A 27,978-nucleotide genomic window follows, 5' to 3' on the forward strand; every position below is an offset into this window, starting at 1 on the left:
GAATTGGAGACTACTATTCTAAGTAAAGAAACTCAGAAATGGATAACCAAAAATTTTATGTTCTCACTCCTATGTGGGAGCTGAGCTATGCGGACGCCAAGGCATAAGAATGATACAGTGGACTTTGGGGACTTACGGGGAAGGGTGGGAGAGGGGAAAGAGATGAAAGATTACACATTGGGTACAGTATACACTGCTCGGGTGATGGTGCACGGAAATCTCAAATCACTGCCAAGGAACTTACCCATGTAACCAAAGACCACCTGTTCCTCCAAAACCTTAAAAAAAACCAAAAACCCAAAAAACAAAAACAAAACAGATGCAACAAAATATTAGCAGACTGAATCCAGCAGTATTTTTAAAGGTTAATACATCATGATGAAGTGGGGTTGCAAAATGCAAGGTCAATTTAATATTCAAAGGTCAAGCAGTGGTACTTACCGTATCAGTAGAACAAGGGGGACGTCTTCAAATTGACAACATTCACAAGAAACCCACAACAAGCCTCACACCTAATGGTGAAAGATGAATTGCTTTCCCCCTCGGAATGGGACCAAGGCAAGGATCTTTGCTTTCCGCTTCCTATTGACATTGTACTAGAGATTCTGGCAGGGCAATAGGGCAAATAAAATAAATTTTAAAAGGCATAAAGACTGTACTGATTTAGCAGAACATTGAGGGGGAAATAAAGACCATTGTACTGGAAGGGGCAAAACCGTCTTTATTAGAAGACAGCAAGATCGTTTATGTAAATCCTAAAGAATCTATTTTAAAAACTAGAATAGTTTTCTAGTTTTTTTCTAGTAAGGTACTAGATACAAAGTCAATATATAATCATTGCATTACTATATTCTAACATCAAACAACTTGTAAACTTTTAAAATACTTACAGTAACATTAAAAAACATTCAATAGAAATAAATTTAATGAATGATGTAGAAGACTGAAAACTCCAAAACACTGCTGAGAGAAAATATTAAAGACGGAAAGATGTTTTCCAGGACTGTGAGATTAAATATTATAAACATGTCAGTCATCTCCAAATTGACCTGACAGATTCAATTTAATCCCAGTCAAAATCCTAACAGAATGTTGAAAAAAGAAATGGAGAATTTGAGAACATATATGGAAATGCAAAGTAGAATATTTAAGCTTCAAAGAGACAAGCCAGGTGGGGTGGCCTGAGCTAGTGGACTCATGTATGTCTGTATGCTTGACGTAAGTGTAGATAATTGAATCAATGGGAAAAAGATGTAGGGTCTAGATGCACACACATAAAATCAGCCGACTGCACAAAAACAGACGCTCCACGACAATTCAGCAAGGAAAGTGCTCAGCGGATGCTGCTGCCGCGACGGCACAGACGTGCGGAGAAGGAAGCAGCCCGGCGCTCCTCACTACAGCTTAACTCAAGGTGGCTCACTGACCTCGGCGTGAAGCTAGAAGCTCTAGAAACAAGCATATCTTTGCCACCTTGGTGCAAAGACTTTTCTAGAGAGAACACACAAAAAAGCTAAACACTAAAGAAAAAATTGATAAATCGGATGTCATCAAAGCATGTCATTAAGGAAAAAAGAAAACATTTGCAGTACCATATCTGGCAAAGAATTTTTATCAAAAATATATTCTACAAATTGACAGCAAGATGAACAACTCAACTGAAAAATGGGCAAACAAGGCTGGGCATAGTGGCTCATGCCTGTAGTCCCAAAACTTTGGGAGGCCCAGGCAGGAGGACTGCTTGAGCCCAGGAGTTTGAGACCAGCCTGGGCAACATAGGGAGACCCTATTTCTTAAAAAAAAAAGGGCATGGTGGCGTGCATCTGGAGTCCCAGCTACCTGGGAGGCTGAGGGAGGAGAATGGCCCGATGCCAGGGGACTTCCGGGAGCCCTGATCAAACTTGGGCACTCCAGCCTGGGCAACAGAGGGAGACCCTGTCTCAAAACAAGAAAGAAGTCACACCCTGGAATGCTAACAGCTATTAAAGAATGCAGTAGGTCTACGTGCAGGAACAAGGAAAGTTGAAGATATTTGGCTAAACAACAACAAAAAATGCAGATTGCAAAACTCTGGACAGTGGTCCAAATTTTGTTAAAAATAATTAGCATTAGTAATGTGGAGACAAAGATGTGAAGACTGGGGCCAGGCGTGGTGGGTCACGCCTGTAATCCCAGCATTTTGGGAGGCCGAGGCCGGCAGATCACTTGAGGTTAGGAGTTCAAGACCAGCCTGGCCAACATGGTGAAACCCTGTGTCCTCTAAGAATACAACAATTAGCAGGGTGTGGTGGTGCATGCCTGTAACCCGAGTTACCAGGGAGGCTGAGGCGGAAGAATTGCTTGAACCTGGGAGGCGGAGGTTGCGGTGAGCCAATGTTGCACCACTGCACTCCAGCCTGGCCAACAAAAAGAAAAAAAAAAGACAAAAAAGACTGCAGGTTGGGAGGCCTGAGGCACTGAATCTCTGCCTTGGTGACTTCTTGCCCTGCAACGGCTGCTGGGCACTCAGGGAGGGCATGTCCTTGGCGGGCATCCTGGGGAAAGGCCAGGAAAGGGGCGCAGCGCCGGGCGTCCCCTCCTAGCCTGGGGGAGCGTTGGCGGGGTGCGGGGTGCTCGCTCAGGTGGGCCAGGTGAGGCGGTAGGGCTGGCGGGGGGGAAGACACACCCGGTCCCCTGCCCCTCACCCGGCGGTCCCTGACCGGGGGAGCGGGGGTCTTCGTGGGGTGCCAATTCCCTCCTCCTCCCCACAGGCACTGGGCCCTGGGCGGCCACCAGGGTGCATGGCTCCCACTGCTCCAGGCCCTCCCCGGGGGCGTCTCCGTGGCCGAGCGGGATTGTGGCGCAGTGGCCGGTGTACCCTGCAGGAAGCCATTCTCGTTGGCTGCTGCCTCCACCTGGGAGGGAATCGCCTGGATCTTGGGTCCTGGGCCGTCATCTGTGTCCCCAAAGCCCAGCCCCGAGTCTGGGGGCATGGGACCGGATGTGCTGTGGTGGGCGGAGGCTTCTGCGGCCCCTCCATAGCAGGGACAGCGGGGTGGAACAGGGTGAGGCCGCGGGGCGGGACGGCGCGCACCCGGAGGACAGCAGGGGACACTGAGTGCTCCTGCCAGCCTGGGCGCTGGGCAGGGTCCCAAAGGGCAAATGGGGCCTTGGGAGCAGAGTCTGGGCAGCCCTGGCTCTCCGCTCCACTTCCGTCTGGCGCAACGTGACCATCCCTTTAGTCCCCAGGACAGGGCGATCAGCCCGTGTTTTGCAGCAGCGTCAGAGTGGCCCAGCCAGGAGTCATCCCCAGGTGTGGGGCTCCTGGCTTCCGTGCTCCAGCCCCCACCCCGACTATGCAGGTCCCATCGGGAGCCCGAGATGACACTCCCCTACTATCAGAGCCCCTGCTCTTTCTCCCTGGTCTAACCAGATCCCTTCTACCCCGCCCTTTGCCCAGCTGGGACCCCTCCAAGCCCCACAGCTTCAGAGCAGAGGAGCCGTTGACAAAAACAGCTGGGTCACCCAAGGCAAGTCCCCTCCCCTTCATTCTCTTCACTGCTGACTGGCAACCACAGCCCTCGGTGGGTACCAGAGGGCACAGATGACCCACTCCGACTGTAGGAAGGCCAGTGGAGTGCTCGTCCAGCCACTCCGGGACCCTGTATGCTCCCTGGGACTGCCAAGGCCAGGTGCGCACAACAGGCCACCCACTGTCCTCAGCCCAGCATGCCCACTCCTGCTGGCAGCAAGCAGGCTGCCTCCCCAAGACACTCGACCAGGGTCAGTCAGTCAGGAACCCTTCAGCAGAGGCAGACCACAGGCCGGCCCCATCCCCGCTCCACCAGACAGGCCAGCAGGAGAGCCCAGGCCTCAACCCCGCCAGAGCCAAGAGCCCTCACCTCCAGGTACAGGAGCACCCCTGGAGGGCCACAGCTAACGGGGAGTGTGTGGGCGTTCCAGGGACAGGCCTCAGGTTTGCGAGCTGGCAGGGCCTCCAGGGAACAAATGCTCCTGTCCTTGGGTCCGGCCCGCCATCTGCAGGCCTCAGACAGCCCACTGGACCCACTAGGCACCAGGAAGGCAGAGGGCAGGCAGTAGGGAAGTGACAGACACACCCACACCATCATGTCAGAGGGAAAAGTTTATTGAGTCAGCCACAGAGGAACAGAGAAACAGATGCAGGGAGGTTCCCGGTGCAGAGGCAATCAGGGCGCTGCACCAGCGAACCTTGTGCAGGACAGAGCGGGTGCAAACAGCAGTGCATGCCACGAACGTTCACCTGGCAAAGAAACATGACAGAACCCAAGGGCTCTGTGTCCAGACGGACACAAACATGAGGCCACTTACCCAACTAACAGGAAAGTCATGAATGACACGACCCTTCCTGACGACCTCCTCCTCCTCCTAAAACATAACATTATGTGTTTAACACACACTTATACCATTGCTAAATCAGCAAGAGCTATTAGAGTGCTCCAACTTAATAAGTTGATAAAAAGCTGTTCTGTGGCCAGTTCACAATGGAACTAAATAGTTTCGTTCCGAGATGCCTGGGGAGTTTCTCTGACAGCGAGGCATCTCCAAGACGCGGGTCATTCTGTCACCAGGAGCTGGTCTCAGTCCACGGCACAGAGTGACATGCCCCTGACAGCCAGCCCTGCGGAGGGCAACGGGCAGCTGCTGGGAGGGGTCCTCGGTCCTCCTGGAGGCCCAAGGAGGGGCTGGCCAAGGGGCCACCTCGAGGTTTGGGGGCTCTGGCCGGAGAGTGATTGCTGGCTTTGCATGAGGAGGTGACAAGAACTTTAGGCTGGGTCCCCAACATGCTGTGTGCACAGGCCTTGTTCAACCCAGAACTGAACTGACACCTCTCCCAGGTGGTGAAGGGCAGAACCCCCCAGGAGCTCTCGGAAGCAGGGGTCCCTCACGACAGGCCTGTGGCACCAGGCTTGGAGGCAGGGAGCTGGTGTGTCTCAGAGGCGGCGTGTGCTGCTGGGAGGCGGAGGGCAGACGGGCCTGACTCCGCGGCAGCAGTCACCCGCACGCTGTGCGGTGGCGACAGCTGGACCACCGCTGAGGCAGAAGCGAAACAGCGTGGGAAGAGCTGTGTGTCTTTCCTGAAGCCGGTTCACGTCTAGTGTGGACAGCAATATTTGGTGTTTTGCAAACTTGGTCTGTAGTAGGTGTCACTATTGCTGGTGGCCGCAGAAGCCATTAGCCACAAAAGGGTTTTTCAAACATGCCACCCGGACATCACGGCCCCAGTGGTGGAGAGCCAAGGGCGGCCACAGCAGCCCTTCTGCCCCACTCTTGTTGCCCTGAGGGCTGCTTCCTGCTCTGCTTTGGGGTTCTAGGTGGTCACAGGCCAAGTCCTCCACAGGTGGGGTCTTCCAGAAACACTCCTGAGGGCTGTTGGAAGCCACTAACCATCTGTGGAGGGCTCAGCGGCCCTGCCTCCCCCCAGGGGACAGGACTGGACACAGCGCTTCTCCCAGGGGCCCGAGGCTTTCATGGGCAGGGGTCCAAGGGGCAGCACAAAGGGCTGGCATGCTCAATGGCGGGTTGGATGATTCCAGCTCAGACCCCTGCCTGGCGCTGAGAAAAACGGAACACTCCAAGGCTAGCTCTTCAGCCACCAGGCAACGTCATGATGCCAGTCCACTGACAGACCTGGGCAAGAGGTCACAGGCAGGCTGGCCAAGCTGAGCGCCCATGGCCTCTGCCCCTTCCCACCAGCTCGCATTCCTGGAAACTTCTGCCATGTGTTAAGGGGAAGCTTGCCAAAAGATTCTTGACTTAGCTGACTTTGATAGGGAACAAATCAACACAAATGAGACCAACGTCACCCTAGTTTGTAACTGGTCTGTGTGCGGTACGCAAGACTCGACCAACCGACACCATGCCTGACACCCCAGTCACCACTAGCCTGCACGGCCCAAACCCCGAGGGCGCCATGAGCCCAGCTTAGGCTGCGCCCACAGCACTGGGTGCCTGGCTAGCTTCCCCAGCGGGCACCTGCACAGCTTCCTCGTCCTCCTGGACATGGCTGCCAGCCAGAGCACCTCCCCTTTGACAGTGAATGGCATCCCCAGCCCCACCTTGGCACTGCATCTATCCGAGGTACAAGGTTAGAAACCACAGACGCCTGAGCTGCCGCCTCACCCACACAAGCTGCGGGTACATGGACAAGACGGCCTGCCCGCCTGCCCTTCTCGGCTTCCCTTAAGACACAAGGTGACGACATGGACAGTTTCAAGTGAGTGCAATGTGGAAATAATCTCCATGCAAGGGAGGGGCTGAGGCTAAAGGATGTGGCAGCCTGGCCCTTGCTGTGGCCAGGCCGGGCCCACATGAACCGTGAAGAAACCGACGCTACTGACCCTGAACCCCAGCCCCCGCTGCTCCACCTCATTTCAGGTCCACACGCTGACCGGACCTCCGCACTAAGAAAGACTTTGGTTGGCAACACCTGAAGGGCTGAGAGCTTGACTAGTCCGGTGTGCATCCCCCGACTTGTCACTGAGGAGCACATGACAGTCACGCCCGTCTCTGGCTGGCAATGGCTTTCAGGGTGTTCACACTCTGACAGTGACCATGGCAAGGCCACGTGGAGAGCACTGAAGGCCTTCGTTATCCTTACTTCAGATTGGTCAAGTCGAGGCTGGGATCTCTAGGGTGAACACACTGCTCAGAGCGGGGTTGCGAAGCCCCTCTTCCTCCTAAAAATCAAGTTGCAGCCCGGCCCTGAGACTCCTGCACTCCCAGATGGCAGTGAACCGGCTTTGGTGAGCCCTGTATCTGGCCCCTGGGCCTTCAGTTGAGGGAGGGAGGGAAGCCGCGGCGAGGGGCGGCCCCCGGCTGAACCCGAGTCTGGCGTGGTTTGGGTCGGATCTGGATTCAGGTCAGGTCACTGCCACCCTGCATCCGCTGCTCTCCTGCCTCCATCTGCTTTCCAGTCGCCAGGACGAGAAACCAGCTGAGATACCGGCTGCGTCTCGAGGTCCTGACAGCACAGCCAGGTCTCGGAGTGGGGACCTACAGTCTAAAGCCACTAGAGGGTCAAGTTGCATAGTGAGCTGCCACGGACGCCGGCCGAGGTGAGGAGGCCAGGGGTGCCACCCTCCCGAGGAGAAGGGCTTCCGCTGGCGGAGGGCTCGCAGCAAAGGCGGCAGCACGTTCACTGGTGGGACTTGCCCTGTCCAAGCATGAGATTCACAAGGCCATCCTCAAGTTTCCATACAGAGAAGAAATGTTCTTGAAGTCCTGAAGTCAGTCCTCTGCGATCCTGGGACACCGGGGCCTGGCGGATGTGCCGCACGTGAGCAGGCAGCCAACTGCCAGCCGGACACAAATGACCTGCAAAGTGCCACTAGTGGCCAAAGACGTGGCAACACCAGAGGCCCATCAAGTACATTAAACAGTCGTTTCTTTAAATACACAGAAAATTCAAGTAATTTATTTAAAAACTGCTTTAGTCTCATCTTGAAATATATCTATGTGTCTATATATATTTGCTCTAGAATGATATTGCAGCATGATCCTCATGCATTCCAAAGGACTTTATTTAAAAACGACTTGAGGCAGCAAAAGCATTACAACTGTCTGACTGTATCCGTGTGGTGTGCGGGGCCTCCGTCTCCTGATCTCAGTAGGCTTACGCCAACCATTTTGAATCGGAAGCGTAGGAACGGCTTGGTTCTGAAGAGCCTGTGGTTTGGAAAACATTTCCAAGCAGCCTCAGTGCTTGCCGGAGTTCTGCGTCTTCGCTGAAACCAGAACGGCAGCGCAGAGCCCTCTGGTGGCACGGGCTCTGCCGTCTAGACACATGCTTCCCCGTGCTCCTGTCCTGACTCCAGCGTTGAGCAGGTGAGCAGGTGAGGAAGCCGCGGAGTTCCGACAGGTTCCAGCATGTACGTCCCCTTCTGGAGCGGGGAGGCTCTCCACATCCACACGCCCGAGGTAGCCTGCGGCGGGGCTTGGGAGGCAGGGCCGCCGGGAGCTCTGCTCTCAGGAATCCCCAGCAAATGGTTTAGCGATGAATCAAAAGTGCAGCGAAAGTCAACATTTGGGGTCTGGAGGGGTCTGGAGGGGCAGCCTGGCCTCCTAGGAAAGTCCTTCAGCTGGGATGAATGGGGTCACATGTCTGGGTGCAGACACCCTCTTGAGCACACGTAATCGCCCGTCCGGAGCTCACACTTCACCCCCCACGTGGTGCACAGCCCATCCCTGGCAGCAGGGTGTCTGGGAGCCGCCCCTGCAAACCACTGCCTTCTGCCCGGGCCCCCCGACCAGCCTCCTCCCAGCTTTGGTGTGCGGCCGCTGCCCAAGGACACGGCTGCCCCGGCCACAGTGTGTCAAACTTGCTGAGGAAAAGAAGAGATGCTGTTCTTCTAAGAAAACCACATTGTGGAAAAGAATTTTTTTTTCTAAAATAATCATAAAGAAAAATACTCTCCAGTAGCTGCAGCACCAGCTGAAGTGACGGGATCTGCCAGTGTCAACACCTGCAGGCGTCCGCAGAGGGGGGATCCGATAAAAACGTTTTAGTCACTGACTACACTGCCGTTACCTGGAGCACTCAGGTAAGGCGTAGCACAGAATGTCACATTTTGTTTTCAATTATAATTCTAGAAATGTGAAATCTTATTTTTTCTAAATTGCTTGTCTATATAAATGTTTTATAATTTAAAAACATGCAGAATAATATACCTGCAGAATAAAGGAGTTGAAATTAACAGATCTTTTTCAATTAAAAAATATTTCAAATGATTTTTTTAATCATCAAAAAAGTGGTTAGTGTGGTATTTTTGCCTACTAGCTCAAACCTACCCTATGACGACTGAATTGTGACTATGGGGTGGAGGGGCTTGGGCCTGCGCTGCCAGGGCGGCCACAGCAGCTGCCGGGCTCCACGGTGTCTGCTCCCGCCCGTGGCCGGGCCCTGCCATCCACCCGACTGCCCGCCCGCCCACCTGGCGGGATGTGTGTAAATGGGAGTGCGGCTCAGACCATGGACTCCGTCTCCACCGGTCCCGGCAGGCCCTCCTTCCGCACGAGCTTCAGCACAGTGGGCTTTTCCCTGCTCCCTCCGGCCCCACCTTCGCTGGCCAGCTGGGAAGACAGGCCTTTCTGCTCTTCCCTGGCCTCCTCTGACGCATCGGGATAGATCACCAGGAATGCGGCCGTCAGGAAGCCCAGGAAAGAGCCCACAGAGGCCACCATGGGGATGACACGGACAGTCCCCACAGCGTCGACCACGCCCCCGAGGGCCGAGGCCACCAGGATCTGGGAGATGTACACCTGGCAGGACAGGATGGCACAGTCGATGCCAAAGCCGCGCTTGGAGTTCCCGGGGCTGTGGTGGACGTACTGCAAGAGAGGAAACATGAGGGTGAGTGGCTGAGAGGGCGGCCGCCACCCAGCCCTGCAGAGCTGTGACTATTAACCCAGCAGCCTGGAAACACAACCTGTCCACCACTGAGCTTCCTAGCAACCGCTCCTGCCTGAGCACCTCCCTTACCCTCAACTCCTGCCCAGCACTGTGCAGGCGGGGAGGTGGAAAGTTCTAGCACAAGGAGAGGGCAGGTGTGGAAGGAACTCTGTCAATCTGATGGGGATGTGGGCTTCCTAGGAACGTGGCCTCCAGTCTCAAGGAGAGGCGGCAGGGCCGGGCTCCACCGGGCTGCCCGCCTCACCCTGGCAGGCTCCCCAGGGGCTGAGAGGCAGTGGGGCCGTGAGCCCAGGTGGATGCTTCCCAAAGTAAAACTGCAGGTGGCCATGGCCAACAAAGTGGCGGGACCCACAGAAACAAGCAGCTTCATTTGTGTTTCTTGAACAAAGACACAAAAGAAAGGTGCTGTTCATATACCACCACTGTCAGACGTGTGACTGGTCAGGCAGCATCTCCACAGGAGGCTTTCTCCTAGAGGTACTGAGAAAAGGTCAATCCGCTATGAAGATAAAGCAGCTCCAAATGTGTACACCAGGATCCCAGGGAGACACTTCAATGTACCTTTCCTAAACAGACAAGAGCAGTAAGAGAAGGGCAAAGCAACGTCAAGGCTGACCTCCCTGACAGAGACAGGGCACCAGGTGCGTGACCCACGTCCTTTCCAAGTGCACACGGAGCATTTCTCAACACGTGAGATGTGCCAGGCCACCAAGGAAGCCGCAACTAACTGCAAGGCTGCGCTCATGTGGGATACGTTCTCTGGCCACTAAGGAATCACACTGGACATCAGTAACAACATGACAACTGGAAACAGCCCAAATGTTGGAATGCCATCAATGTCCTTCTAAATAGTTCACAGTTCAAAACAGAAATCACAATGAAAATTATAAAAATCTTTGAAAACACGTTAGAACCCGCACACAGTGCAGCGAAAGGTGAGTGTAGAGGGAAAGCGGCCTTATCTGCAAATATGAGGCTGGAAGTCGGGTAAGACATGAGCAACAGCAAATTAAACCAAGACATAACAGAAGGCAGGAGACGGCAAAGGTGGCAGCAAACGTGCGAGCACACGGACACGCGGCAGGGAAGCCTGACACCAGAGCTTCCTCGAAACACGCATCAGTGCTCTCAGGTAACTAACACCGGAAGGAAAAAGGGGGTACCGCTACAGGTTCTGTCTCATTAGATCATAAGACTACTGTAAGCAATTGACTGCTAATAATTCTGAAAGTACAGATGACATGGACACATTCTCAGGAAAACACAAATCAAAGCATCATACTTCTGGGCCGGGTGCAGTGGCTCATGCCTGTAATCCCAGCACGCTGAGGGGGTGAGGCAGGCGGATCACCTGAGGTCAGCAGTTTTGAGATCAGTCTGGTCAACATGGTGAAACCTCGTCTCTACTAAAAATACAAAAACTAGCCAGGCATGGTGGTGGGCACCTATAATTCCAGCTGCTCAGTGGGCTGAGAGGCTGAGTTCGTGCCACTGGACTCCAGCCTAGGCAACAGAGCGAGACTGTCTAAAAAAAAAAAAAAAAAAAAAAAAAAGCATCATATTTCCTAGAAAGATATTAAGTGAGATATTAAATACTCCCTGGTTGATTTGAAAAAGCAAACACCACTTCTGTTTATTTTGTATTGGAGGTTCCAGCCATTCCAGGAAGGCAAGGAAAATAAGTAACAGGTATGCAGAATCAGGAAGGAGGAGATACAGCTCATTAGACACAGATGATGTGGTTGCGTAAGCAGATGGCCCAAAGAATCTCCAGATGTGCACGGAGGATTAATAACAGAAGGGGATGGAGCACTTAGGTATTGGAAGCTCCATACTACGAAGTCATTAACTCTCCCTGAATTGACCGATATAATTTGTTTTTAATTTTAAAAGCCCAGAAGCTGAGTCTAACATTTAGATGGCAAATAAATGGTTAAGAATAGCCAAGACAATCCTGAAGAAGAACAAAGTTGAGGGATTTCTACCACCAGGTTTCAAGGCTTATTATAAAACTAGTTTGAGAAGGTTGATGTTTCAGTAGACAAACAGAAGAGAGCAGAAACACACGCTTACACGAAAGCCCAATTTATGACAAAGATGGCACTGCACAGAGGAAAGGGAACGGCGCTGGGTCATGACCTGGGCAAACACCCATATGTAGTGGGAAAAAATGAAAGTCTTGATCCCCTACCTCAAACCATACACACCACATCTACTCCAAGGTGACTGTCAACCAAGAGCAAGGGCACAAAAGGAGGTGTGGCCAGGGATGCTCCAAGAGTGCTACCTGCGACAGCATAGCCCAAATGCCCACAAAGCAGGAAGCATCTGGCCACACACTGCGACATGAAAAGGCTGGCCGTGCTGCCGTCAGCATGCATGTGAGTGAAACCCAGAGATGAAGCCAGGTGTTTCAGCTGCATAAAATCCAGAAGGAGACAAAAGTCTGTGTGTGCTGTGTTTACTGGGCACTGGAGATAAAATTCGTCTCATCTGTGATGTGCGACGATGGAACATACACGCAATTTCAATGATTAGCAAGAGTGTAAAATACCATGGTGATTTTTTGATATAGAGTACATGTTGAAATGACGTTTCACCAGGTTAAATGAAATATGCTAGCTTTCACTGGCCATCCCACTTTCTAAATGTGGCTAAAAGGAAGTGGAGGCACACCTGTGTGGCTCTCCTCCCACCCCACTGGACAGGGCTGGCTGGAGCTTCCCCCTCAGGGAACTGTGACTGGGCCTGAGGGGACCAAAGGAGCAGGGACAGTGCTTCTGCCTCCAGAAACCTCTGGGAGGTGCTAGCGGGTGGGGGTGGCTGAAGAAGACCCTTTGTGGCCAGGGGCCGCCCAGGGACAGGTGGTGGCTCTGTGGGCTTTGGGAGGAGCCATGTCAGAAGCAGAGACGGCGGAGGGCCATCTGTGTGGTGAGCCTCCCCCCGTGGAAGTGCAGGGCTCCGCTCTGAGGGGACAGAAGGCGCTTAGGAGGCTGGGACGTGGCTCTCAGGGCCGCTGTGGCACGTACCTGCTTGATGTCGTGGTACTGGCCCAGCAGGGCGTAGGGGCAGTAAGAGATGCTCATGGAGACGATACCCATGGTGCTGATGGTGACCATGGCAACGTAGACATCGGGAAACATGGCCATCACGGCAGTGCCCACGGAGAAGCCCAGTGTCCCCAGCACGTAGATCACCCTGACGCTCAGGTCGTAGTTGTCCAGGTACTTCTGTAACAGGGCTGCAGAGAGACACACAGGGACAGGGACGGTGAGCGGGTGGCCGGCTCCTGTCGGGCTCCCTCCACCACCCCTTCCCTAGACCCTCTCATCCACCTAACCTTCCCTCATTCCAGCTGAATCTGGGCCTGCTCAGGCAGACACCGAGGCATGGACCTCTGGCACATGCGTGTAGCTCGTGGGCCCACTGGGAGGCCCAGTGGCTTCAGCACCACAGAGGGAAGTCGGCCCTCCTTATTCTAGGCCCATAACCCAGCTCTTCCTGCAGCTCTCAGGGACCCCTGCCCTGCCCTACCAATCTGGGACCACTCAGTGCCTTCTCTGGCCTCACGCCCGGGACGATTTCTTCTGAGGTGGGCAGCAGTGGGCAGTTCTGCCTTGGGACATTGTTGCTGGTTTTTCTCATGGGCACCTCTGCTCTTCCCTCACCCTTCCTACCCGGTGGCTCAGAGGTCACCTCTTCTGGGAGAGTGCTCTGCTGAGAATTCCTCTGTTAAAGTGGTGGCAACAGCATGGGCCATTGCACCGGCTGCTGCTGACCAAGAGGCATTGACTTGGGCCATCCTCACGTCTAGCTCGGGCTGAATGATGCTGGCCTTCCCCAAGTTCAGAGTCCAGGCGGGCCAGCCTGACTTGCACTTGGCTCAGAGACCCCTGACCCAATTACCCCGGTTCCCGGCGAGCCTGGGGGCGCTGCCAAGGGACGGAAGCCTGCCACCCAGGCCCATCCCTCAGGGTGAAACGTGCCTGCGCCCTGCTCTGCTGCCACTCTGCCCACCAGGCCACCATCCAGCTCTACACTGGGGCCAGGGACAGCGTGTTGGGAGGTGCCACTGACATGGGACAGCGCCGTGGGACCACATGAGCAGGACAGGCCCCAAAGGCGTCTCAGAAACACACTGCTCCCAGTGTCAGTCCACAGCGGCCTTTTCCCCTGAAATGAGGGGAATTTCCATGCTTCTCCCCAAGGGGCGGCCCTGTTCTGAGGGACCCGGAAGCCAGGGTGCGATTGATGGCCCCCGATTCTAAGGTGCAGAATTCTCTCGTCCACATTTCTGATCTGAGCGTTTTCTGGGCTGCGAATGCTGACCTGACCTAGCTCTTACCAGAGCAGATGGCACCAGTGGCTGCGTAGATGACCAGGCCCCAGCAGCCCATCTTCACCCCGGCGTTGTAGGCTTGCCAGGCGGTGGAGTTCGAGGCGGCCTGTTCCGGAAAAGAGACGGGGCTGATGAGGGCATCTCCAGGCCCAGGGGCGTATTTCCCAAGGGAACGGCTGCTGGCCAGCTACTCATTTTAAGAGCGGTGAAAGGAGAGTCCCCTCCAGGAGGAGGGCCCGCCCCAAGTCAGTTGCTGTCTGGTAAAGCATTTCCATGCCTCCCAGACCACAGACGATCTGTGCTGTGACTCTGCTACCGCAGCAAGAGGTGGGGTCTGGTCTGTGCTGCCCGCTCCCCTGTCTGGGCTGCCCACTCCGCTGTCTGGGCTGGGCTGGACTTGCAGAAGTCATGCCCCGTGGCCTTGGCCCTCTTTGAGGCACTGCATGGAGCAGCTCAGACTGGACTCGGAAGAGGAGGGACCGTGTGGAGACAGGCAGGAGGCCCGAGTGTGTGCTGAGGGCACCTTGGTTCTCCTGGCAAAAGCAGCCATGGGTGTGACCCAGCTGTCACCACAGGACCAGAAGAGCCGCCCATGAGCCTGGAATGACTGACAGCAGGGCATCATTTGAGCTGTTCTGCTCTGGGGTAGGCTGACACAGTAACAGACAACCTGTTCAGCACCAGAATCGGCAGCTGGCATTCACGATTGCTCGCCGTGGGCCTCACTGCAACCCCTACCCGTGGCCTCCAGGATGGCCCTGACCAAGTTCCCAGGGGCGTGCACAGGCCAGCTGCCTGCCGTGGGTCCCTCACCTGCACAGGAGGCTCCGTGAGCCCTCCTTGACACGCGTGGGAACCAGGAAGAGGTCCCCCGGCCCAGCCTGCGAGTTTCTCGGTGAGCCGCAGGTAGCTGGAGAGGGCCCGCTCCAGTGGCCGAGCACTCACCTTGGGGTCACCCTCGAAGATGACTTGGCCCATGAAGTCGGTGTAGAACACGGCCTCGGCGATGACGGAGAACCAGGTGAGGAGGTGGCAGAGGCACAGGCGCATCAGCTCCCTGGGCATCTTCAGCATGGAGAGCCACAGCAGGCGCACAGTGGTCTCGCCCTCCCCCTCCTCGCTCTCCGTGTCTCCACTGGAGTTGGTGGCCCCGCTCTGGTTCCGGTGCCGGCGCCGCTGCCGCTGCCGCTTCTGCATGTCGTACAGGTCGCTCATGCTGCGCGACGGCTTGATCAGCACCACCGCGTTGGCACGCCGGTAGCGGTAGCAGTGGGACCCGAGCTTGCCATAGTAGGAGAAGGTGCTGGAGGCCTGCCGGCGGAACGCGTGCCGCCGTCGCCGCACGGAGCTCGACGTGGCCGAGGGCTTCATGTCCACCCTGGCGTAGCCGCCGAGGGCATCTTTTGCCAGGGAGCCACTTCCGTTTGGGACTTTAGCTTCATTCAAGTGATTATCCAGCAAGGTCTCGTCCTCCTTGGTGGCTTCCCTGAGGAAGGTGGTCAGGTGGGGCAGCCTGGCCTTGGCAAGCTCCTGGCTGGTGCTGCAGGGGGTGGCAGGGTAGGAGGCGTCTTGGAAGATGGAAGGCTCGATGTCGTGCAGGAAGAGCAGCTCGGGCTCCAGGTCCAGCACGGCGTCCGGCACGTGTAGCGCCGAGTCGCTCTTGCTGCGCACGATGTCCACGTCCGGGTAGTCCAGGGCCAGCTCGTGCTCCGACTGCACCTCGTCCGGGAAGGCAGTGACGCCGTGCTGTGCGCCCCCGTCCAGGGTGCTGGGCTCCTCAGCGCTGCGTTCCTGCTGCGGGCTGTACTGCTCCTCCTCGATGCTGAACAGGTGCAGGGCCACGGACACCGTGAAGATGATGGCGGCGAAGAAGAAGAGCACCTGGTTCTGTGTCCGGAACCAGCTGCCCAGGAAGGTCTGCGTCCAGTCCAGCCCACCCAGCACGTAGCCGACGGCCCCGCCGAGGCCTGCGGGGGAGGAAGCAGCAGGTGGTGAGCCGGTGGCACGAGGCCACAAGGAAAGCTCTGGACGGGCCTCTCCCTCTAACGGGGCCAGGGCTGCACTCCTGTTAGGAGTCAGGGGATGCAGGAGGAGAAGGCGGTAGGAAAAACAAAACCAGAAACTGCAGCTGCCCTATCTCTGAGAATTCTGAACTGACAGAATCACCGCTTGATCAATGAGGGGCAGACCGTCCCAGGACGGACACAGTGCGTGCCTCCCGCACTGAATGCCCTGCCCTCAGCACACAGAGCCTACCACATTGACCTGGACGGAACACCGCCCGGCTGGAGGTCGAGGTCAGTGCAGGGCCGGGAGGCTCACTGTGTAGGCAGTACATCACCCCAGCAGGCCTGGCCTCCTGCCCCTGGAGACTCCTCAGTGCCTCAGCCCACTGATCAGTGGTCAGGAGGGCTGCCCCTGGTTACCTTCCAGCCCTGAGACCCTGCCCACTGCCTCAGCCCACCATGCAGCCTGATGAGGTAGCACTGACCACGGGAGCACAGGCTCCTGTCCCCTCCCCACACCTGGCCTGGGCATGCTGGACCCCGGCCACCCTGTCTCAGTGTGGGAGTGTTACCGGCAGAGAAGGCGTGGATGTTGAGGGCCATGTCCTGCTCCTCACTGTCCACCACGTCCAGCAGATAGGCGCGAATGGGCCCCTCGGTGGCATCGGCGCTGAAGTCCAGGACCACCACCCCCAGCACTGTGAGCACGATGCCGATGGGCTGCCGGCCGGGGACATCGCCAAGGGCCAGACCTGCGCAGAGCACACGGGCAGCGGTCAGGTCCTCACACTGGCCAGGGTGGGCCCGAGAGCAAACAGCCACGTGGAAGGGGCACATGGAGGGGGCACAGCCACGAAGCCACGCCAGCCTTTCTGCACAAGAGAGTGGGGCTCTTTGGCTCAGATGCAGGGGACAGGAGCTAGGTTTTCTTCTGTGTACTCTGTGGCTTCCAGGGTTTCTTCTCCCCATTTGGTTAGTAAACCCTCTCCAAGGGTTTACTCACCCTTGATGTTCTTTCAAACAGAAAGTAGGAGAATGGTCCTTCCTGCCCCAGCCGTCAGATTACGGCTGCTGTGCTGGAAGCGGTAACTCCGTGTCGCTAAGGAGGCCACACAATAGTGCAGACGTCTACGGGGCAAAGCGCTCACGCCACAGACAACCCGTGGGCAACACTGACAAGGCTTCATGAGGCAGGTGCAGGGGGTCTCACGGGCCTGCTCTAGGTCTGAAAGGAAATGACACCCCAAACTTTGGAGGCTTTGCACGCAAGTTCTCGGGGCAGCCTGGGTTCAGGAGATGTGGCTCTGGAGAGAAAGATGCCAGGGGCCTCGCCTCCTACAGGTCCTCCTGCAAAAGGCTGCTGGCACCCAAAGGCAGCTGCCCCCATCCATGCCCCTCCAGCTTCGGGGAGTGTGCCCCTGAATCTAGAGCAATGTTGGCGGCTGAGGTTCAACCCGTCGCTTCCCACCAGGGAGACAAGCAGTGCCCTCCTGACGAGATGAGGGGAACTGTGGGCAGGGCCTGGGACCCAGGACCTGAGGTGCTGTGATTAGCCCGAATGCAGACACCTGCCCGTGGAGGTGCAGGAGAAGGGATTTCTGCCCAGGTGGTCCTTGCTGGCTGCCTCAGACCACGGGCAGGAGACAGCTCCAAGGCAGAGGGGCTGGGGCTCCCAAGCTGGCTGTATCTGAGTCATATTTGGGAGGACTTCCCGCAAAGACACAGTCCCGGGAAAGCCATGTTGTTTCCCTCTCCATTTAGGTAATGGTGGGGAGGAGAGGGCTGTTTCTGAGGGACACGGACAGGCTGGTGTGGGGGGCAGGAGCTCCGGGCCCAGCAGGCACCAGGGCAAGCTGCACCCCCACACGCAATCAGAGGCATCGCCTGTTGGTGACAAAGCTTGCCCCACGGCCAGTGCCCACTCGGGCTCTGTGAAGTGTCCCTGGGGCTCTCCTCCGGCTGCTCCAACTCCCCCACCTCCCTCTGCAATATGCAGACCTGGGGCAAGCTCCTCCCTCTCAAAAAGTTGTTGCCAGAAAATGTTGTATTTTTAACAGTTTTGATGGGTGCCCTCGAGGCAAAAAGGATTTTCCCACACACAGTTGCAAAAGAAAACCACCACCGAAAAGGCAAAACACAGACATCAAACCAGGCTCTGGACATTTTAACACCAAGTCGAAGAAAAGGAGAACAAAAAAAAGCAAAGATAATTTCTGAAAGAATGCTGGAAACAGGACGCGGCGTCAGATACGCATCAAAAACAAGCGGTCACAACAGGAAGCGTTTCCCTGTGAACAGGTTCCTCCAGCTTTCCCACGTGGGGCTGGCTTCGGTGCTGCCAGGCGGCCTGCGGGGTGGTCACCGCCAGGGTGTCCCTAGAAGCCCGGCCAGCCCCACACAGGGTCAGCCTGAATGGTCATGACCATTCAGCTTTTACTGAGTGGAGCTACCCAGGGTCAGAGCCCCGTCCGTGTGCAAGGAGAAACTTACCGATGGCAGAGCCGTTAAGGAAAAGTGCAATGCCGAAGAGGACGCCGACGCAGAGGGCGAGGATGAAGGGCCGCCGGCGGCCCCAGCTCAGGGTGCACCGGTCACTGGCAGACCCAATGAGAGGTGTGAAGATGAGGCCAAGGATGGGGCTCAGGAACCAGGTGAGGCTGTAGTACTGCTCCGGAAGGCCTGCAAGGGACACGATGGCCGTTGTACACGCAAGCACTGGCCGGGCTCTGCCACAGTCTGTGTGGGAGCCTGGTGACAGCAGGTGCCTCTGTATACATGCGTGCACACACGCACGCACACACGTGCACACCCCCCACTCGGGTTGTGTCTCTATGGGGTGGACTCTTTTTTCAGCAAGGCCAGATATCTGAAGTCAACCTGGCCACAATATAAGCATCAGGTGGCCAGAGAAAAGCAGCCGGGCCTTGGAGGGCCAGTGGGCCCCACCTGCCCAGGCCCCAGCCTGAGGGACAGCACACGCTGACCGCGCAGGCACGTGGAGGGCACCCTGCCCGGGGCTGGACATGGGCTGAGAGCCCCTCCACACGGCTGGTGCTGACCAGGGCTTCGGGGCTGCTGTAGGCCACTTGGAGGGGGACAGGCACAGGGCCACTGTCCCTCGACACCAGACGGTCTACAAGAGCAGGATGGGGACTGCAGCTTCACAGAGGCAGGAAGGGCCCACCAAACCTGGACCTCACTGGCTGAAAATGCACCAGAGGGTCCCCACAGCCAGCAAAGGGCTGCTCTGAGTGGCTACTGAGTTGGGGCAGTGGGGATGAATGTGTCCAGCTGGAGCCAAAGGGCTGCAGATGACACCTGTCACGCTCACCTTCTCCTTCCTGACCACCCAGGGAGGCAGGAAATACTGTGCCTACTGCAGACAGGGATCAAGTTCAGAGAGGTAAGGTAATCCACCCTGGGTCACAAAGCTAGGATTTCAGCCCTGGGCTACCTGATTTCAAACTATGTTCCTGAGTCTACAGGCTGCCTCCCTATCACACAAACCCGCGTGTCCATCGCCAGCCAGGTGGGCACATGATGTGGGCAGTCATAAGCGCCACAGCACGGGAACGCGCAGCCGTGTGCACGAGCTCACTCACAGCGCTGAGCGAAGCGGTCGCACACAGACGGGCACATGCCTCTGACGCCTATTGTGTGTTGTCCAAAGGCGCGGAAAGGACTCTCTGCTGTGAGAACCTGGGTGCCGGTCACCCTTGACGGGGGGCAGTGGCCGAAGCGAGGTGGGTTCTGGGACTGAGGGTCTCTTCTTGATCTGGATGGGAGTCCCACGCTCCAGCCACGTGGTGCCAATTCATCCCACAGGGGACCTGAGATCTGTGCCCTCTCCCCACGCTGTACGTCAGGAAAACGCTGCCTTACAAAAGGTGCTTGACGCGCCAGTGGCTCATCTGGCTAACGTTTCACACTGCCAAAAGCCACTGAGAGTATTGTGTTGAACTAGCAAGAAAAATAAACTTGTGTGGGAGGAGGAAATCATTTTCAGAGGAGGGAAGCAGCTTTCACAATTACTGCTAACGTGCCCACTCAAATATTTGCGCATTTGGCCGAGAATTTCAGGTGTCTGCTTTGACCTCTGCACTGCACACCTCAGGAAGGGTGAATTTTATCCCTAAGTCAGCAGAAAGGACTGATGTTTCAGGAAGTGTGGAGTCTGTGGAGCGTGTCCGCTGGACGGGTGAGAATTTACATGGCAGACCTGGGTTCCTTGGCGTCCCTGCCCTTGTTAATAATTATCCATCAGGAAGCCTATTTCTCAGAAGGGGCTCTTTACCAAAACTACACAGAGGGCGCAGAGAGAATGGGAAGTGGTTATTACCCTTACCCTCACCACATGCAGACTGAACTAATCACTGTGGGCAAACCCTGTGACGGGTGGCCCTGGCAGAGCTGCGGGGCCTGTGTGCTGGCTGCCCTGGCCCCTCTGCAGTGTGTACCCGGAAGGGCTCTGGGTGTCTCCTGTAGCGGTGTGCTGGTTCTCACCTCCCTGCCTACGGAACCTCCACCTGCTGTCACTTTTCAAACTCCTTGGGGGCCATCCACCCAGGAGGCCCCCACTACCCTGGGCACAGCAGTGCCTGCCTTTTCCACACAGCATCCAAGCCGCCTCAGCCACCCACATGCACTCCTGAGAGACCGTGCCCCCCCCGGAGGGCTGTGGCCGCTCCCTCCTCTCTCCGTGCCACCCACCCAGGCTGGCACCAGATGGGAGCTGTGACTCACAGAGGGCTTGAACGCTAGCTGACCTGAACCAACACCATCTGACCATTTCCAGTAGGCCTCGTTCCTTTTTGAAAAACTTGCGTTTTCATCTGATAGCCCTTCCCTTAAGCCTGAAGGATTTTCTTTAGTTGTTTTTTTGTTTTTAGCATTTCTAATACAGGGGCTCTAAGGGCGACAAATGTGCTTGGATTTTGTCTGAACTCTCTTTATTACCCTTTGACTCTTGAAGAATACTTTTGCTGGACACAGAATTCTAGGTGAACTCCTCCCAGCCCAGATCCTTGAGGATGTCATCCGCAGTGTTCGGAGCGCTACAGTTTCTGACAGGGCTCCCTCCTGTGTCACTGATGTATCTTTTTTCCTCGAGCCGCTTTAAAGATTCTCTTTACTGTTGCTTTTCAGTAGTTTGACAATGACGAGCCTAGACAGGGATTTCTGTACACACCTCCTGGCTGGGCTTCCGTGAGCTTTATGAATTTGTAGATTTATATTAACATTTCACCAAGTTTAGAAAACATTCCATATGTCTTACTTCAAAGCTGTGGGTTTTTTTTTTTTTTTTGAGACAGGGTCTTGCTCTGTCACCCAGGGCTGGAGTGCCATGGCGCAATCTTGGCTCATTGTAATGTCTGGCCTCCCGGGTTCAAGCAATTCCTGTGCCTCAACCTCCTGAGTAGCTGGGTACAGGTGTGCACCACCACACACGGCTAAGTCTTTGTATTTTTTGTAGAGACAGGGTTTCACTGTGTTGGTCAGGCTGGTCTTGAACTTCTGAGCTCAAGCGATCTGCCCACCTTGGCCTCCCAGAGTGCGGAGATAACAGGATTGAGCCACTGCTCCTGGCCCTTTAAGATTTTATGTCCCATTCTCTATTTCTTTTCTTCTGGGGTTCCAATTACAGACATGAGACCTTTGAGGTCATCCCTGTTTCCTGGGGCTTCCTTCATTTCCTTTTTTGTCCATATGATTATTTCTACTGATTAATCATTAAGTCCACTGACTCTTCTATCCTCTCCAATCTGCCGTTAACTGCATCTGGTTCCTTTTCTGTTTTGATGCTGTTATTTGTTCAGACCTAGAGCTTCCATTTGGCTTTTTCTATAGCTTTTATTTCTCTGCTGGGACTCCCTGCTCTCCATTCTGAGCGTGGTTTCTGTCCTTCGGCATAGTTGTGCACACCCATCTGGCCAGCACGGCGCGTGGCGTCATCGTGGGTCAGCCTCCACTGCCTTCTGAGCAAGGGTCCCCTTTGCTTTTAAAAAAACATGGCTGCCGGTGCGGTGGCTCACGCCTGTAATCCCAAAACTTTGGGAGGCTGAGGTGAGTGGATCACCTGAGGATGGGAGTTTGAGACCAGCCTGACCAACACGGAGAAACCCTGTCTCTACTAAAAATACAAAATTAGCTGGGTGTGATGGCACATGCCTGTAATCCCAGCTACTCAGGAGGCTGAGGGGGGAGAATCACCTGAACCCGGGAGGTGGAGGCTGTGGTGCGCTGAGATCGAGCCATTGCACTCCAGCCTGAGCGAAACTCCGTCCTTCCAAAAAAAAAAAAAAGGTGGAATAATACTGAGTTGTATCCTAGACACTGTGGAAGCTGTATTATAGGCGACACTGTTATATTCCTTTGAGAGTGATTTGAGAGTGTTTGTGGTTTTATTTAACACAGGGTTTGAAATTCCCGCCCCATATCCTAACTCTGCCTGTGGGCTTTTCAAGAAAGGGAGAGTGGAGTTATCCACCCAAGTTTTAGCCACCCTGGGCTGCATCAACCAAGGCCAACCATTGGGTTAAAAGTGGTGCCAAGTGAGAAACCCGGGCATTCCCTCTTCCAGTGGTCACCTTCCTGCTTTGTTTCTGCCCCGAGTACTGGCTGGGTGTCGGGAGGAGCTGTAGGTGGGACCCAGTCTACCCACTCTAGAGGTGGTGCTGCATGCACAGACCTGTCCCGCCTTCATGCTGACAGCCTTGGGAGATGGGCAGACGCTGGGTCCAGAGCAGCCCTGGACCAGACAGCCGCCCCAGCCCACAAGGGAGGCTTCTCACCCCAGGAGACAAGAAGAAACGGGGGAATGGGGGGAACTGCTGGGCCCGGGCCAGGCCCTCAGCTTCCCAGTCCTCCTATGGAGGCTGCTTCTCCAGCCTTGCACCATGGGCCCCTCCAGAGCCTGGTGGGACCGGGGCCCCAGGTATCCCTGGCACCTCCACCCACAAGCATCCTCCCCTCTGCCCTCCGCTCCGACTCCTATAGCCCCACAGATGCCCTGGCCCCCCTGCGGCCCTGGCCCATCCCTCCGGTATTGCCAGCCCCCAGCCCTAGGTCAGGCCTCCCCATGTCTCCCTCTGACCCCCACTAACTCACCCCTATGCCTGCCCCATCTACCTTGGGACCCAGGGCAGCCCCTCAAACCATACAGCTGCCATGGACTGTGCTTCTTCCACCGTTCCTTCCTGACGTGATTTTCACTTTATACCCTGTGGGGTCAGGGCAGTGTTCCCACCTTCAACAGAACACTGCCGGGCTTGCGGGGTTCCTTTCTCCATCCTCCCCTCTGCTCGGACAACCCCAAGCCTGCACATCAGGACCAGCCCTTGGCGCATTCTAAGGGGACCAGTGGAGATGCAGAGCCCACTGCGGCACCACCGCCTGTGCCTCCTGCTGGGGTGCCCTCCACGTTCTTTCCCTGGAAGGGGTGGCGCGCTGGCACCAGGCATCTACACCCAATGACAGCTGTCACTGCTGAACCCCTCGGTGGGCCTGGCGCCACCCCAGGTGCTGGCCTGCGTACTCTGGAGGGACCCAGAGTCCAGCCAGAACGGGAGACACACGACTGGGGTACACAGGGCGGGAGAGGCTGCCAGGGCCAAGGAGGCTTCCCTCGGATGGCATGCAGTGGAGGCTGCAGAGACCATGAGCAGGTCAGGCTGAGGATGGAGAGACAGGCCAGGGGCGGGGACAGGGCCAGCAGTGTCTATGTCTCATTCTTGCCTCCCCAGTCTGCCCAAAAGTCCATTCGAGGCTGTAAGGAAAGCTCAAGCCCTCCAGGCAGTCAGGGGCACCATCTCAGTCCCTAGCACCTGAGCCAGCATGGCCACAGGATGCCCACCAGGTGCCCGCAGAGCTGGGCTGCACGATGGTCCCAAGTAACAGGGGACAGCTCCCTTTGTCTAAGCACCTTGGCAAGAAAAATAAACATTTTCCATCCTATCTTCAAGGCGGCCCTGGAAGGGCAAGGCTGCCTACCGCCTCCCGCCCCTCGGATCCCGCTCCGACGCCCCCAGCAGTGGGAACTTGGTTTCCCGCGTTCGCAGCAGGGGGCTGCCACTGGGACGCCTCGGACGGGGCATTTCCCAGCCCAGCTCCAAACAAACACAACGCCAGCCCCAGTAAATAAGTTATGTTTTTTCCCAGGCAAAAGTTGAACAACAATGGTGGGACCAGGAAGGCTCCCTGTTCACAGGAAATACTCACTGTGTCACTGCTCGGCCGGGGGCTGTGTGAGGTCACAGGCGACGCTTGGATCACGTGTGACAGCTCCTGTTCACAGTGCCGTGTGTGATAAACTGGGACTTTCTGGCAGAGGGGGAGGCGGGCAGGAGGGGTCAGGGAGTGGGAAAGTTGCCTATAAACGTTTAACAAAAGATCTGGAATCGCAACAGGAACTTGTATTCTTTCTTAATGGACAAAGCCTTCCACATCAAGATATGCTTCTGTGTTGGGACCAAATGCCACAGTGACATGGAGCTCATGAACACAATCCTTCGTGGGAAATGCTTAGCATCTCTGAGTGACCTCTGATGAATTTAAGTCAAGGCACACTGGCGGGGGCCCCTTCTGAAGGGCCCAGGCAGGAAAGACATCCCAGGGGAGCCGGGCCCGCAGGCCTTGGGCCACCTGCTCGCAAGAGGGGAAGGGCTGCCGGCACTGGGTTCCCTGGCACTGAGGCTCTGTGCTGGCGAGGGCCCAGCAGCTGCAAGGAATGTTCCAGAACCAACAGAGCCAAGGGAAGGTAGGGAGGGTATGAAAAGAGGGGCACGCTCAGGTGCTTCTTCTGCAACTACTGCAAACTGGCCCGTCATTTAGAGTGGAGGGGACAGCAGCACCCTGAGCACTTTCACACGTGCCGCGGCCCCGCTCCAACACCCACAGCCCACCCAGCCCTTCCCAGGGGCCCAGCCACGGCTCCCTGAGCCCTGCGGGGGAGTCCAGGTGGCCAAGGGGCAGAGGACAATAAGCTCCCAGGCTTTGGGCTTCCGTAGGAGAGAAGGAATTGAAACTTGAAAGCTGGGACCCAGGGTCTCATTTCTAGAGGGCGAGGCAGAGCCCTCAGGGAAGAGCCGTGCGGAGCTGCCGGGTGCCAAGCCTGCGGCTCACTGCAGGCTTTAGCTGGGGTGATTTGGGTAGAGGCAGCAGTTTTGAAATGGAGCATTCCAACCTTACTGAAGCCTCCATTGATTTGACCCCAGTAGGAGGAGACTCCAAGTGTCTGTTGACAGGACGGCCCTGAGGCTGGGCTTGGTTTCCGGGAAGAGGATGCCCTCCTTGCAGCCCCGTGCCAGGGGCCTCCCGGCAGCTCCCAGGGGCCACTGTTTCTCCTCTTCAACAAGGAGGGGTGCCTCCACAGCCCGACTAGGGGCCCCTGGCCAGACCCAAGCAGGACACTGACTCTCCAGAAAACCAGCAAGAACATTCCACAGCTGCTGTCCTGTCTCAAAGCCTACCCCTGTGCCCAGCTTGTGGGCACCTGTCTTCACTGGCCAGCTCCTCGGGCATGCACCCACTGCGGCTGGAGCATCAGCTGCTCTCTGCCCATCCACCATCCTCATGGCTCTTTAAAACATATGTTGCAATCAGCAAACACCTTTGTGATGATACAGATGTTATCAGAGCTGTATAAGCAACCGTACGGCCTTTGGCTTGAGATTCCAGAAGCTCCCTGAAGAGCACACAATGCAGGACGTGTCCTGCAGCCCTGGCTAAGCTCATGGGTCAAAGCTGGCCATGCCCTCGGCTGCCTTATCAGTGCCAGAAGCCAACAGCTACCCAGGCCTTAGAGGAGAGAAAGGAAAATTCTAATTCTGTACACTCCAAACTCATCTCTCCATCTGCCGTTCTGTATCTAGACCTCCTCTGGGGTCCCCTAAGTCAGAGAAAAGGCTCCATCACCCACTGCTCATGCCGGCAGGACCCCGAGGCACCAACACCACCCACGCCACCACCCACTTGGCACCAGGTGCTGCTGCCACCTCAGCCATACATCCCTGCCTGGCACTGTCTCCCATCAGCTCCTCCCGCCCACGGGGCCTTCGCTGCCTCTGCCTGAAGACTTCCTGCCCTTCCTGTCCAGGTCCCTGACACTGAGTAACTGCTTAGTGCCGTTAAAAGAGCTGCACTTTCAAGAGTAGAGTTTTGTGAGTACAGCTAGCTTCCACTGGCCCCTGCTTCTGCCCTCATCCTCCACAGCCTGCCCACCACCTGCAGCCAGAGTGACCACCCCAAAACCCACTGCTTATGCTCGCCACGACATCCAGGGCCCTCAGACAAAGTCCAGACTCCTGCCCGCGGCCTGCAAGACCCTACACTACCCACTAGATGGGTGGCCCATGCCAGGCCGCTTCCCTCTCCACACCAGGCTCCAGCCGCCCACCCCACCTCCTCTTCTGGAACACACCAGGCTCACATCCCACTCAGGACCTAAGCCAAGGCCAGTGCCTGGGTAGAAGCCCCCACCCCGGGCAGGGGTGGCTGCCCTGGCGCTCAGGCACTCCCGTGTCAAGGCCACGAGCTTCAAGGCAGCAGGCCCTGTCCAGGTCTCATCGTAGGAGAGCACAGGGCAGGTGTTGGCACCCACAGACCACGGCCTCTGCCCACAGCAGAGACCCTTCTGCCACTCCAGCACGTGCTAGGTGGGCCCTGACAACAGACGAGCTGGTGATGAGCCAGACTCCCCTGCCTGTACCTCCCTCACAGCCAAGGCCTGGCCACGGGCAGGGCCACACAGCCTCTGGGCAGAAATGCTCAGCTCAGAGCTGGCAGCCCACCCGCTCTGCTTCGGGCCTTTGGAGCAGCCTGGGCTTCAAATTCCTGTCCTGCATGTAAAGGGGCACCCAGGCAAAGGTGGGCATCTGAAGATGACAGGGGAAAGCACGGAAAACAGCCTGACACTAGATCCTGGCCTGCACTTCTGAAGCCGCGGTGCTCCGATGACATCCACGGGCAGTGAGTTCACGACGCCGGAAGGACACCACCACTGCACCGCCACGCAACTGTAAGGAAGTCCCTGAAAGTCCACTAGGTAAATCAATTACATGTTGGAGTCTGTTTCAGGTGATTTTCCACAGCGCAGCCGGCCTGATGAGTATACTCTTGGAAGTAGGTTTTCCAGAGGTGAATGAAGCACAGGCCTCCATGTCTGCATCACGGACTCAAATAAAACTCACTGTGGCTGTCGGGGGCTGGGCCCCAGAGTTCAGGAGTGGCACCCCATCTCACCAAGGGAGGGGTGCTCCTGAAGCCTGCCTCCCATCAGAAAGCCTCTCAGGACAGAAGGCACGGAGGGAAGGGGCCGTGAGGACCCGCGGGTGCCGAGGGTTCCCAGCGTGGCCAACAGGACCATGCATACCCACAGGACGGTCCTAGTATTGGAGACAAACAGCTATGCCAGCAGGGGCCTGAGACAGTGTGGCACGTGAAGGTCTGAAGCCCCAGGTGTGCCCAGCTCTGGAATGGGGTAAGCAGTGTGGGAGGAAGGGCCCTGGTGGGCTAGGTGCTGCCAGGAGCAGCGTTCAGGCCAGTGCTGCCTCCACCATCCGGCCTTGCCGCCTGAGCTCACACTGCGCCTGGGGAGGGCCTGTCCGCTGCCGCAGCATCTACACCTGACACTACCTTCCTGTGGAATTAACCACTCGAAAAGGCTCCTGCCCAGGGAAGCGCAGTGCTGACACTGTCCAGTTTTTTTTTTTTTTTTTTTTTAGATGGGGTTTCACTCATGTTTCCCAGGCTGGAGGGCAATGGCGCGATCTCGGCTCACCGCAACCTCCGCCTCCTGGGTTCAGGCAATTCTCCTGCCTCAGCCTCCTGAGTAGCTGGGATTACAGGCACGCACCACCATGCCCAGCTAATTTTTTGTATTTTTAGTAGAGACGGGGTTTCACCATGTTGACCAGGATGGTCTCGATCTCTTGACCTCGTGATCCACCCGCCTCGGCCTCCCAAAGTGCTGGGATTACAGGCTTGAGCCACTGCGCCCGGCCGCAGTTTCTAAAGAAATGGAAAGAAGAAAAATACTGAAGACCGTGTGGCACAGACATGATGAGATCTGCGTTTTCCAGGCCAAACCGGGCACGTGGCACTGACGACAGCCCCAACAACGTGGAACCAGGCCTGCCCCGCATGGGGACCCAGGCACGTGGCTGCTGGGGCAGCACCTCCTGCTCCAGGGACGCTGTGGCGGCAGC

At 56.4% G+C, this 27,978-nt stretch overlaps 1 protein-coding gene across 3 annotated transcripts in view; it reads right to left on the minus strand.

Moving 5' to 3' along the window:
* Positions 1-4,105: 4,105 nt before the first annotated feature.
* SLC45A4 (solute carrier family 45 member 4) overlaps positions 4,106-27,978 on the minus strand; it is a 104,430-nt gene continuing 80,557 nt past the window's right edge. For all 3 annotated transcript variants that reach the window (XM_017511447.2, XM_037732475.1, XM_017511448.2), the window contains exons 3-8: positions 18,266-18,454; positions 16,348-16,527; positions 14,715-15,736; positions 13,776-13,875; positions 12,460-12,671; positions 4,106-9,348 (exon numbers count right to left, since the gene is read on the minus strand). In XM_017511447.2, the coding sequence (XP_017366936.1) occupies positions 8,983-9,348; positions 12,460-12,671; positions 13,776-13,875; positions 14,715-15,736; positions 16,348-16,527; positions 18,266-18,454 (2,069 nt within the window). In that variant the 3' untranslated portion in view covers positions 4,106-8,982. The remainder of the gene's footprint in view (positions 9,349-12,459; positions 12,672-13,775; positions 13,876-14,714; positions 15,737-16,347; positions 16,528-18,265; positions 18,455-27,978) is intronic.

This window comes from Cebus imitator, unplaced genomic scaffold, assembly GCF_001604975.1.
Source record: "Cebus imitator isolate Cc_AM_T3 unplaced genomic scaffold, Cebus_imitator-1.0 Scaffold449, whole genome shotgun sequence".
NCBI classification, from domain to species: Eukaryota; Metazoa; Chordata; class Mammalia; order Primates; family Cebidae; genus Cebus; species Cebus imitator.